General features: G+C 46.9%; 1 protein-coding gene across 1 annotated transcript in view; it reads left to right on the top strand.

Annotated features, from left to right (window-relative positions):
* TSNARE1 (t-SNARE domain containing 1) overlaps positions 1-13495 on the top strand; it is a 394489-nt gene extending 380994 nt beyond the window's left edge. The window contains exons 11-12 of the mRNA XM_079984518.1: positions 1805-1919; positions 13119-13495. Of these exons, the coding sequence (XP_079840644.1) occupies positions 1805-1900 (96 nt within the window). The 3' untranslated portion in view covers positions 1901-1919; positions 13119-13495. The remainder of the gene's footprint in view (positions 1-1804; positions 1920-13118) is intronic.
* Positions 13496-13700: the final 205 nt, after the last annotated feature.

Raw genomic sequence — 13700 nt, 5'->3', positions numbered from 1 at the left:
ACAAGGAGCAGCACAGGGCACAGCTGTAGGTGCAAGTTGCTGTGGCTATTAATAGCATTTATTACAGCAGATTGCACAAAGCTTTGCTGCTGCTTGTTGCTGGGATTGTAGGGAAGGTAGTAACTATTCCTGGGGGGTGGGGGGCTGAGGACAACTTCACACATTCAGAGATTTGGGAGGGGATGTGGTTACATGGGATTATTATTATTATTATTATTATTATGCCCCACCCATCTGGCTGGGTTTCCCCAGTCACTCTGGGCGGCTTACAGCACATAAGAATGTAAAATATTAGACATTAAAACTTCCCCGATACAGGGTTGCTTTCAGATGCCTTCTAAAAGTCTGATAGCTGTTTATTGCCTTGACATCTTCTGGGAGGGCATTCCACAGGGCGGGTGCCACTACTGAGAAGGCCCTCTGCCTGGTTCCCTGTAACTTCGCTTCTCGCAGTGAGGCAACCGCCAGAAGGCCCTCGGAGCTGGACCTCAGTGTCCGGGCTAGACCATGGGGGTGGAGACGCTCCTTCAGGTATACTGGACCCGGCCATTTAGGGCTTTAAAGGTCAGCACCAACACTTTGAATTGTGCTTGGAAACATACCGCACTTTACCCATGGATCTCGGAGCAGTTCACAACAAAGAATCACAATGTAAAAAACACAAAATACATAACAAAAACAAAGACAACCCAATAATACCCCCTTGCACAACACATTTTAAAAGGTCATTGTATGTCAATCAGCCCAAGGCCTGGTTAAAGAGGAACATTTCTGCCTGATGCCTAAAGGTACATAATGAAGACACCAGGCAAATCTCCCTGGGGAGAGGATTCCACAAATGGGGAGCCACCACAGAAAAGGCCCATTCGCCTGTTGCTACCCTCTGGACCTCTTGTGAAGGAAGCACACAATGAAGAGCTTCAGATGATGTTCTCAGGTTTATATGGAGAAAGGTGGTCCTTCGGGTGTTGTGGTCCTGGTCCATTTAAGGCTTTATAGGTCAAAACCAGCCTGGAAACTTAATTGGAAGCCAGTGCAGTCAGGCCAGGATTGGTGTAATAAGTTCAAAAAATCTTGCCCCGGTGAGCAACCTGGCCACTGAATTCTGCAGTAGCGTAGGCAGCCCTACGCATAACGTGTTGCAGTAATTGAACCTAGAGGTTACCAGAACAAAGACAGCAGTACAGTGGTGCCTTGCAAGACGAAATTAATCCGTTCTGTGAGGCTCTTCGTATAGCGGTTTTTTCGTCTTGCGAAGCAAGCCCATTGACAGCTTAGCGGATTAGCGCTATTAGCGGTTTAGCGGCTTTTAGCGGATCAGCTGATAAGCGGCTTATCAGCGGATCAGCTGATAAGCAGTTTAGGGCTTAGGAAAAGGGGGGGGAGGGAAAAAACCCCGCAGGAACTCGCAATACATTTTCGTCTTGCGAAGCAAGCCCATAGGGAAATTCGTTTTGCGAAGCACCTCCAAAACAGAAAACCCTTTCGTCTAGCGGGTTTTCCGTCTTGCGAGGCGTTCATCTTGCGGGGACCACTGTAGTTAGGCTGCCCCTGTCCAGATAAGGGTGCAGCTGGGCCACTGGCCAAAGCTGGTGGGGATGTCCAATGCACGCATATCAAGATGCATGGTTTCCAAGTACCTCACTCATGATGCACCTACTTTTCTCCATTTCTCTGAATGTGCAAATCAGCTCCCAGTTGCAGTTGACTCAGAAGGCATCACCCAATGCTCCATAGCGATCAGCCAGTCCTACCACTCGAGGATAATGTATTCATCCTGGTTTCTTTCCTTTATCTGTTTCAGCGACGAGCCAGGAGGGTCAAGTGCTGCGTCATATCCGCCGGCCTGGCAGTTCTTCTGGTCATCATCATAATCATCTCCGTTTCGGTCAAGAATTAAACCCTCTGGGTTTTCCCAGGTAGGTGCTTCTCATGGCATCTCATAGGATGGATGCAGAAGCTAAGAAAACCAGATGGCTCAAGGGAGCTGTTATAGGCAAGAGCAGCAACTTTATTTTTGGTTAGTGTGGAAGCAACCTGGGTAGGTCAAAACGTAAAATGAAATGTATTGCAACTGTGCTGTCCGGCTTTATTCGCCAAAGTGGGTAGAATTTTCGCTATTTCTGACATTTCTAGCGAATTCCCATACCGCCTTCAGCAGCCAGTTGACTGGGGTCGATGGGAATTGTAATCCAAGAAATTTGGAGGGCACCAAGTTGGTGAAGGCTGCCTCATACTACATCCAGCTCCCAGGATATATTACATGAAATACGTTTAAGCACAGTTAGCATTGAAAGGTCATTCAGCACCCCCAGCATATCACAATATCTCTATGGTTGCTCTTTTCCTTTTGATTGTAGAGCAGTGGTGGGTGACCTGTGGCTCTCCCAAAGTTCTTGGACTACAAATCCCATCAGATCTGGACATTAGCCATCCTGGCTGGAGATAAAGGGAGTTGGGAGTCCAATGGCATTTGGAGGGCGCCAGGTTAGCCACCCCTGCTGCAGAGGAAGGAGCAGTACACATGGGCATCTGCTCAATTAAATTTGTTGTAAGATCGCAGGTGTGTGTCTGGTAGGGAGTATTTAACTTAGTAAAGTAAAAGACTATAGTCAGTCCTTCCAAAATGGCCCTCCTGTTTAAAGCAGTTTTAGCCCAAAGGTCAGTGGTTGTGTATCTGCCTTTTGTGGAAGGCGCATCTAGAGGCCACACAATCAAGAGTCTAAAGCAGGGATTCTCAATGTTGTGCCTACCAAGACCTCCTATGGCAAAAGGTTTTGGTCAATATTCCTTCAAAAATTCACAGTGCATGACCAACTGTTTCCTCTTCTTGCTCAGTTCCTCTTTGCATAGGCACAGCCTTCCCCACATTAAACACATTTTCTGTTAACCATGTCCACCTTTCATTAGGTGTCAGTGTTGGTCACCCATCCATCTCTTCTGAACACAGGAAAGGTGCAAAGAACCTTTCTCTGTGGGAGACCACAGCAGAGACTAATGGAGACATCATGTACCCTGTGATGTGTGGTGTGGGTTGGATATGATCACACCATTTTGTGTTCCTGTTTCTTGCTCTGTGGTTTTCTAAAGATGTGGCAGCCTTTACATCAGGCCCCCATGGAAGCCATTTTGTGTTATGCCATACACACATGACAGCCATTTTGTGACTGGTGCCCACAACACTTTCTCAAAGTGCCAGATATGCCCAGGGGCTCAAAATGTGTGGTGCCCCCTGTTCTACGTGAACATTCTGACTCTTACATGGGGCAGGCAGCCTTCCATATATGTAGTTATCAGTCTGACCTTATATGTATGGGTTCTGCCAGGCTCTGACTCTTATTGGAGCAACATTCATGATTCTTGGGAGCTGTCCTTGGTCCTGAACCCTCTGGTGCTGATGGCCAGCTATTGCTGCCTTTAAATTGCTCACTGTTGTTGTCTAGTGTTTGCTTTTGGCTCCTTGTTGCTAGTGACTGCCTCAAAAAGTCTCCTGGGTCAGTGTCCCATGGCTTTGCCCAGCATCTCTGCCAGCCCTCACCCACCCTGGCATGGGGTCCAGACTCCTCCATCTATACCAATGCACAGAATCAAAATGGAACTTACTGTCTGCAATGTCAAGGTGAAGTAAGTTCCCACAGAGTTTTCCTCTCCTTAGAAATAATTTCTCTGAAATACAGCTGAGCCAGCTGTCATCCTCCCAAGTTTCTAAAGCAGAAAATGCACCACTGATTCTTCGGCTCAGTGAGCACAGAGGAGCCAGCTGTGTCTCGTACTGAGAGACCCTTGCTGCTCCTTTGCAAAGCCCTTTCTATAAGTATGTCATTTCCTTCCCTGGAGCAGCTTTGAAGAGCAAGAAGAGAGATTTGGAGAAACTCCTGGAGATGTTTGATCCATCTCCCTTATCCTCAGAGTAGAGAACTAACCAAGGATTTGAGAGTTGAATTTTCTGTGTATACTGATGACTACTATACTTCTCTCAATTTGGATGGCCAGCCATAATTGACATAACGCCGGTGTATTTATTTCTTTTGGTCCACCTTGAATCCTACTTTAGGATATTTTCAGTACCAGCTTGAGTACCTTGAGGTGTCCAGGGTAAATAATTGCAGGGGCAAGTTGGAATATGTGGGGTGAGCCTTGTCCCACTGATGAAACTGTGTGTGCAAGGCAGACACTCTGACCTGTATATGTTTGATATTAGTCTGAAAGGGAAACCATAGGGTTTCCAAGATGGGAACATGAGCCATTTTCAGACTGGCACCAGGGAATTTTGCCCAGTGTTCACACCCACACTGGGGGAATGGGGTTCTGATTTGCACCTTCAAAACAGATGCTTGAAGAGGCCTCAGGGATGCTTGAGAAGGTTGTTCACCTTCTCAAGTGGTGTGATATGGATAGTGTCTCAGGGACATGGAGGACTACATTCATCTCCCTGGCCTGATGTTTACCATCCCTGGATTAGATGGTCCACACATCCGACCAACATAAGGCAGATTGGCTCACATAATGCAATGTGGTGATTCCTGTACTTGGAAGAAATACCTCTCAAGAATGCATAAAGCTTCTTGCGACTGGTGGGGTTCTCAATGCTTTCTACATTGAATTCCCTGCTTGAAAATGTTACGTCTTTAGGGCAAGTCTCTGCTCTCCAGACCTGCTTTTAACACTGCCTCCTGTATGTTTCCTATGGAAAGATGGTGCATCCGGTTACTGCATGTTTCTGGCACCTCCCCTCCGGCCTTTCCAGAGAACTACTGGGAAAAGGTTAATGCAGCCACAGCAGTTCCCATCTATGAAGAAATGTTGAGTGAAGCAATAACTCAGTCTAACGAACGCTGTAAATAAGGCCAAAACACGGCCAGCTCTCTTCCATGGAATTGCTCTTTCTTCCCAAATTGATGCCATGGGGCCAGTTTTGCTTATTGGCTCTCTGTTTTTACCACCGCATCATACGTCGGCTAGTGGTGGAGAGAGCAGGTCAGATTGCAGGACTATTTCCCCCTCCAGAGCCTCTGGGACTTCATCCTATTTAACAGCTGCCAGTCATTGGGCAAAAGCAGCCCACTGGCATGGCCACATTGCTTAGCGGCCTATGGAATCCTGTCCTCTCTAGTCCTCCATGGACCTATGATCCTTTCCCCCTCCCCCAATACAATTTCCCCAAATCTCAACTTGTGTCCATTTCTTTTTAATCTTCTCTATTTCTCAATCAATCACTTTCCAAACAGTTGCACAGCCATTGCAAAAATTAGTCTCTGGGATTCTCTCAAGTCCCTGTGTTAAGTTTGAGGTCACTCTCATTGTGAGCCCTTTGAAATGCAAAATTTCTAATGAGAACTGCATTTAGGGGAAGCAAAACTGGTCCCATTTGTCTGCCCTTATTTGTTCATTTGCATATACAGTGGTACCTCGGGTTAAGTACTTAATTTGTTCCGGAGGTCCGTTCTTAACCTGAAACTGTTTTTAACCTGAAGCACCACTTTAGCTAATGGGGACTGCCGCCACACTGCTGCTGTGTGATTTCTGTTCTCATCCTGAAGCAAAGTTCTTAACCCGAGATACTATTTCTGGGTTAGCGGAGTCTGTAACCTGAAGCATCTGTAACCCAAGGTACCACTGTAGTCTTTTAAACTCCACTCTCCACTCTGTAAGAACTTTGCCTAAATCATGTTAAGGCAAAGGATTTCGAAAAGTAAGCATAGGGCTGCCATTTTTTGTCAACTGTTTGGTGCCTGTTCTACCCTGAGGACAAACCACAGTCCAAAATTCCTTGAGGACGTGCTTCTTCCATGCTCCTCATTAGAATTTCCATCCAGATTTTGGACTTGCAAATTGTGCGGCCTCCATTTCGAAATGGAGACAGTGCAGCAGGAATTTTCCATTGGTTATTTCATTTCATTTATAAATCCATATTTCAAAGAAAACTGCACATGCCGTTTCCTGAACCTTTCCATTTCTTCCAGACATCTCTCTCCACCATGTCTGCCACCCACATTTCCAGTGTGTGCTTATTTTAAACACTGCACAAAAGCAATCTTGGCGTGATCCTGCCTATGGTAGAATCAAATATATAAGCTGGGAGCTGCACCTGAAAGACACTAAAAAAAAAGTGTGTGTTTTATTAATGCCCCAAAGTACAGTAAGCGATGCTGGCAACTACCTGTCTCAGTAGACAATGGCGGAGTTCATCCCAGAGGCGTAGCAAGCCCAGGTGGTACCTGGTGTGGAAATTTTTTTGTCACCCCCTGCCATTGACAGCTGAGGGTAGGCTTGGGAGTCGCGGGCGGGTGCCGAATATCCGCCCCCCTTCCTACACCTCTGCAGCCCCACCCCCGTGACTCCCAAGTACCTCAAACCGTCGTGGGGGGGGGGACTTCTCTCGAATTCTTCGCGGCACTTTAGCAGAAATGCTCAGAGTTCCAGGTTCCTCAGTGCAGTATATTTATTGTGAGCTATATAAAAAAATTAGGGGGTGACACTATGGGTTAAACCACAGAGCCTAGGGTTTGCTGATTAGAAGGTCAGCGGTTTGAATCCCCATGACGGGGTGAGCTCCCGTTGCTCGGTCCCTGCTCCTGCCAACCTAGCAGTTCAAAAGCACATCAAAGTGCAAGTAGATAAATAGGTACCGCTCTGGCGGGAAGGTAAAAGGCCTTTCCGTGCGCTGCTCTGGTTCGCCAGAAGCGGCTTAGTCATGCTGGCCACATGACCCGGAAGCTGTACACCGGCTCCCTCGGCCAATAAAGCGAGATGAGCACCGCAACCCCAGAGTCGGCCATGACTGGACCTAATGGTCAGGGGTCCCTTTACCTTTACCTTTATATATACAAATATCTACAGGCTTGGTTGGACAGTGTTCTTGAAACTACCAGCATGAGTCTGACCAAACTGCGGGAGGCAGTAGAAGACAGGAATGCCTGGCGTGCTCTGGTCCAGGGGGTCACGAAGAGTTGGACACGACTAAACGACTAAAAGACTAAACGACTAAACAACAACATCTACAGGCTACAATACACGAGCAGTTCATACAGTCAAACAGAGTACCTGGCTGCACCTTAAGGCAAATAGGCAGACCTCTAACACACACACACACTCTCTCTCTGACCACACTCCTCTACACCACCACCTTTACTGCTGGACAAGCTCCCTTTTAAGCCAATGGTAGCCAATCAACTGACAGCGCATTACTGCTGAGTCTTTTGACCCAGCCCTTGCATTGAAAGTATTGTAGGCTGATTGCATCAGCTAGCAAACTCAAGCCTACAGACTTACTATCTCACACAGCATTCTGTGATCCTGACAGAGCTATGCCGCTTTGCCAGGGTGCTGGGAGAGAGGCTGGGAGGGCGCCCCCTGGCTCGCTGTAAGCGGCTTCTGCTTTGCTGCTTTACAGTGAACCAGAGAGGGAAGGAGGGGGAACCGTGGCTCCCGTCCGCCCCTCCCTGGCTCATTGTAAAGCGACAAATCAGGAGCTGCTTACAGCGAGCCAGGGAGGCTGGGATCCTGCCAGTGGTGGAGGAATCCCACCGCCGTCCGTACGGCACTCCAGCGGCGTCGGTGGCAAACCGCTATGTACAGCGCATGTGCGGCGTCGCTACGTGCAGCGCATGCATGTGACACCACACATGCGTTGTACATAGCAGTTTGCTGCTGGCACTGCTTGAATGCCATATGGACAGTGGCGGGATCCTCTGCTTGTGGCTGCAGCTGCGAACAGAGGATTCTCCATATGCGGCTGCGGCCTCATGATGGCTGCTCGCACCGCCAGGCCCTGGCCGGGCCGGGGCGGCAGGGCAAACGCCCTGCGGGGTGTCTTCTTGTCACCCCCCCCCCCCAGACATGGAACCTGGGGCAAACCACCCCCCATACCATATACCTGCATAATAACAACAATAATGGTTTTCCAAAGTTCTCATGCTTCCAAAATACTCATAAGTGCCTTGTGACATTGCATAGTTTCCACACACACACACACAGTTAGTTGTACAGTGGTACCTTGGTTTACAGACGCTTCAGGTTACACACGCTTCAGGTTACAGACTCTGCTAACCCAGAAATAGTACTTCGGGTTAAGAACTTTTCTTCCAGATGAGAACAGAAATCGCGCGGCGGCAGCGGGAAACCCCATTAGCTAAAGTGGTATCTCAGGTTAAGAATCGTTTCAGGTTAAGAACAGACCTCCAGAACAAATTAAGTTCTTAACCCGAGGTACCACTGTATTTATTGTTTGGGGTTTTCCCCTCAGACTCCCCTAAACACAATACAGAAATTCAAAGATCTCTGTGCTTAAATTGCTGCCGTTTTGTGTGTTTTCTCTAATAACATTGGGGCTTGACCAGGAGGAAACGTTCTGGCCAGTGGTACTAAGGTAGAACAAAATGTCCCTGTTTTCCTCTGAGGAGTGTTGGAAGGTATGGCATCATAATTAAAATTCTGTAGGACTGAAGATTGGGATTCAGTCTTCAGACTGTCTCAGCCACCCTGTGCCAGGAGGAGTGGACCTCAGAGAGCAACAGTAGAAGGGCAAAAGAGGACTCCAAAGCCCCATATCCTCCCAACTATAGAATTAAGCTCATTGTAGTGACAGGGTATCACCATCACCCTGATAATTTACCTGTCACCATCGCCACAGATGAAATATCCTCCTGAGATGCTCAGTTCACAGAGCAACACAGCGATGGATGTTGCAGCCATGTTCCCCTGGGAAATATCTGGCATCTGGAGACTCAGCGTGCAGAACAGACATGACCTCAGGGGGAGAAACAGCAGCATTTACCATTTTCTATTCTCCCCCCCCCACTCTCTTTTGCCTCGTTACAATATTAAAGATATTTCTCCGAATAACAAATAAGCACAATATCCACAACCTGCCCTTTGACTCCAGATGCATTTCCGTTTGCAAGAGCGAAACGTTCCGAGGGAATTGCTGTGTTAGCTTTTACCTCTCCATTCCTAAATCCTGCTGGAGGGGTGGATTTTATGTTTTTCTAATACATACTCATAAAACAGGTAGCAAAAAAAGAAAGAAAAGCCAGTTAGTACTTACTTTCCCTCCTCTGTATATCTGCTGCACTTTTCATGTTTTATTGACATTTCAACGCATTTAATTGGCCTATTTTAGATCTGTTTAACCCACTCACCTCTACTTTTCTGGACGACACAAGGACTATGTATTTTAAAATGTTGATTTATTTATCGGTTGTGAGTGATCAAGTTCCTCACAGTTTATTTCACACTCCCTACCTATGCAAGGTTTTCAATACAGTGGTACCTCTGGCTGTGAACGGGATCCATTCCGGAGACTCGTTTGCAACATGAAACGCCTGCAACCTGAAGTGCAGTATCTGCGTAAGTGTGCAGTGTGATTTGGCGCTTGTCTGCATGCACAAAGTGCAGTTTAGCACTTCTGTGCATGCGTAAGCGGCGAAATTCTGAAGTAACCCTTTCCGGTACTTCTGGGCCGCCGCAGGACGAACCTGAAAAAACGTAACATGAAGCAAATGCAACATGAGGTATGAATCTATCTAGGGGCCCCCATAACAACGGCCCATTCCATTCATGGAAAACTGCCATATAGTAAAAACAAAATAAAAACATTCCTTCCAGTAGCACCTTAAAGACCAACTAAGTTAGTTCTAGGTATGAGCTTTCGTGTGCATGCACACTTCTTCAGATACCTAAGTGTGCATGCACACTTAAGTATCCACTTAAGTGTGCATGCACACGAAAGCTCATACCTAGAACTAACTTAGTTGGTCTTTAAGGTGCTACTGGAAGGAATTTTTTTATTTTGTTTTGACTATGGCAGACCAACACGGCTACCTATCTATAACTGCCATATAGTAAGTCAGACCATGGCCCATTTTGCTTTGTGTAGACTACCATTTCTGCACCATGGGTTTGGAAATCCTGTGATCACAGAATCATAGAATCAGAGAGCTGGAAGAGACCCATAAGGGTAATCTAGTCCAGCATCTTCAATGCAAGAGTCACAGCTGGTATATCTGAAGGAGCGTCTCCTCTCCCATTGTTCTGCCCGGACACTGAGGTCCAGCACCGAGGGCCTTCTGGCAGTTCCCTCGCTGCGAGAGGCCAAGTTACAGGGAACCAGGCAGAGGGCCTTCTCGGTTGTGGCGCCCGCTCTGTGGAATGCCCTCCCATCAGATGTCAAAGCGATAAACAACTACCTGACATTCAGAAGACATCTGAAGGCAGCCCTGTTCAGGGAAGTTTTTAATATGTGACATTTTAGTGTATTTTTCATCTTTGTTGGAAGCCGCCCAGAGTGGCTGGGGAAACCCAGCCAGATGGGCGGGGTACAAATAATAAATTATTATTATTATTATATAGCTGAAGAATCCCCGTCAGATAACCATCCACCCACTCTTTAAAAACTTCCAATGAAGGTCCATCACCTTCCATGGGAGTCCCTCCCCACTGTCTGACATCTCCTACTGTGAGAAAGTTATTCCCAATGTTTAGTCAGAATCTCCTTTCTTGTAATTTGAATCTCTTGATTTGGGTTCTACCCTTTGGAGCAGCAGGAAGCAATCTTCCTCCATCTCCCACAGATATTTGAAGATGGCTATAATGAAGATGGCTTCAAAGGGACGTGGGTGGCGCTGTGAGTTAAACCACAGAGCTTAGGGCTTGCCGAAGGTCGGCGGTTCAAATCCCCATGACAGGGTGAGCTCCCGTTGCTCGGTCCCTTCTCATGCCAACCTAGCAGTTCGAAAGCACATCAAAGTGCAAGTAAATAGGTACCGCTCTGGCAGGAAGGTAAACGGCGTTTCCGTGTGCTGCTCTGGTTCACCAGAAGCGTCTTAGTCATGCTGGCCACATGACCCGGAAGCTGTACGCCGGCTCCCTCGGTCAATAAAGCGAGATGAGCGCTGCAACCCCAGAGTTGGCCATGACTGGACCTAATGGTCAGGGGTCCCTTTACCTTTACCTTTATCATGTCAGCTTTCAGTCTTCTTCTTCTGCAGGCTGAATGTCTGGTCCCCCAGATATTGATGGCCTCTCAACTCCTATCATCTCTAACCACTGGTCATGCTGACTAGTGTTGATGGATGCTGAAGCCCAGCATCTACTAGGGGCCTCCACATGTTCCCCATGAGAGGTCCCTTTTAGCCAAGATGTCAGGAACTCAACATGGGCTGTGCAAAGCATATCCTCTGATGGGCTCTCGCCAGATTATATGTGTGCGTAAATTTGTAGGCTGCTGTAGGCTGCTGTGCCTTTGAGATGATGAAGGAGAAACTCTTCCTTTCATGATTGCTTTCATAAGGTTGAATGACTAAGAACTGACAGACCAAGCCTAGGGCTTGTGTGCGTGTCTCTTTGTGTGTATGTTTCTGGGATTCTCTTGAATGTCTGCCAGTTGGTTTGACAAGAACCCTTCAAATAAGCAGATGCATCACTCCGTATAAAATGCACTGTTTCTAAATGATTGCCACAGAGCAATTATCTTTTGCGATAGTGTGCAAGTCTCCTTTGTGAGTGCGTTGCATGCGCTTACCCCCTTTGCATGATACATACTTATAATGCACTGGGGCTTTTCAATGTTTTTGCACTGCAGGAAATGAAGAGCAGTTTGGCATAAGTGAGCCGTGATCAGTTTAGCAATGACGGGGTGTGTTTTCATTGACTTTTTAAGAACCTGAGGGATCCCTCGCTCACGTTAAATTTATTGCAATGACAGCCTGCAAAGACATTCCCTTTACCCCTGATCCAAATGAAATCTCCACGTGAGCAGAGATGTTGCAGAAATTTGGCAGGTTTGCTCCCAGACAGAGATAATTGTGTTTCCGCTGGTGCAGACAACGATCCTGTACCTACTTTCTGCCTAACTCTGTCCAATTTATTTGCTCCTGGGAAAGGCACTATTGGCAGCTGGGAGTATAAACACCTGTTAAAATTAGCCAGGGGTTGAATACATGCATGGAAGAACATTCAGTTGTGTGATTTCCCCCCACCCACCTGCATTGTGCAGTGGTACAGCTCAGACACCTGCTGTCTGCGAGAACTTAAGAATGCAAGAAGCACTTTGCTGGATCGCACCAGAGGCCTGTCTAGTCCAGCATCCTGTTTGCACAGTAGTCAGCCACATGCCCCAATGGGAAGCCTGCAAGCATAGAATTGGGACCCTGAGGTTTCTCAACCTCGGCCCTCCAGATGTTTTTGGCCTACAACTCCCATGATCCCTAACTAGCAGGACCAGTGGTCAGGGATGCTGGGAATTGTAGTCTCAAAACATTTGAAGGGCCGAGTTTAGGGATGCCTGGACTAGATGAGGCTTCCTCAACTTCGGCCCTCCAGATCTTATGAGACTACAATTCCCATCATCCTTGACCACTGGTCCTGTTAGCTAGGAATGATGGGAGTTGTAGTCTCAAAACATCTGGAGGGCCGAAGTTGAGGAAGCCTCATCTAGTCCAACTCCCTGCAAGTGCAGGAATATGCAGCTGTCCCATAGGAGAATCAAATCTGCAACCTTGGCTTATCAGACCACGTTCTAACCAACTGGCACTCAAATGGATGGTCTTTCTGCTCCTGGAGGTACTACACAGCCATCTTGACAAGTAGCCGTGGCTAGTCTTATCCTTCATGAATTTGTGAAACTCCAAACCTAGCCGAAAGAGCTTAGATTTATTACATGTTTCCACAATCTCCCAAAGGAGAGTCCACGAACTACTTTTTTAAAAAAGAACCTTAATGTTTCATTCCTCATTGCAGTTCCAAGCCTCGCTAAATAACTTACAGCCTGCTTATTTTTGCTTTTGCCACTCCTTGACATCCAGCTAGCCCAATGAGTGGATCCTGATCTGACACTCTCTTTATCCTGTCAAAGTCCTGCTGCGAAGGCCACCCGCCACTTTGGGTATTAGCATATGCCCGTCAGTCGTGTATCTAAATCGGTGGGAGTTTTCTTATCAGCAAATAGCCCCTCCAGCTTTGGGCACAGGGGAAGGGCACCAAGTTAATGAAGTCAGCTTTAAGACAGCGTTGATATTCCGTTAGCTTACTGAGGGTTGTATTTGTACTAGCATTTTAATTCTAACTTCTTCTCCTCTTTTTCTTTTCTTTTTTTTTCTTTTCACATTTTACTCTTTAAGCCCACAGGCATGCCAACTTGGAATGTACAAAATATATCACTCTGTATCCACAGATAATGTCCATTCTGCAGCAGGATCACCGCCAATCTATGCAGTTATTCAAGCAATGTTTCGCAGCTCGGTGTAGATGCAAAGTAACGCGGCTTGTACTTGAGAAGGGACTGGAGTCTTGAACGTCACCAATTTGGTGGGGGGCACTAAGGGGATTAATGTATATGCATCTGTGCATTTTAAAATATATATTGTCTGTTTCTGAATTGTTATGTGCTCTCTCTGATTTTATCCATGCTTCCCTTTCCGTTCCACTCTGTATAAAATGAAGCTCTGTATTACCCACTCACTATAATGGGAAAAATAAAAAATGGCTATGACTTTTCCCCTTTTGGCCAAAGCATGTGAAATGTGCGGGCACAGAGCGCCCCACCCCTCAAATAGATCTTGCCTGCCAAATTGCAGACAAATAGGTCCCGGGGCTTTTTGTGGGTGAACTCGAAGGGATGTACTTTCCTCCATAATCCCTTATGAGGTGGGAGGGTGGTGGGGTTTCTCTCTTTCTCTTTCTTACCTTAAAATAATTACAAT

This window comes from Podarcis cretensis (genome assembly GCF_951804945.1).
Source record: "Podarcis cretensis genome assembly, chromosome: 7".
Classification (NCBI taxonomy): Eukaryota; Metazoa; Chordata; class Lepidosauria; order Squamata; family Lacertidae; genus Podarcis; species Podarcis cretensis.
The sequence above is the reverse complement of the archived record's forward strand: the minus strand, read 5'-3'. Positions and strand labels throughout refer to the sequence as shown.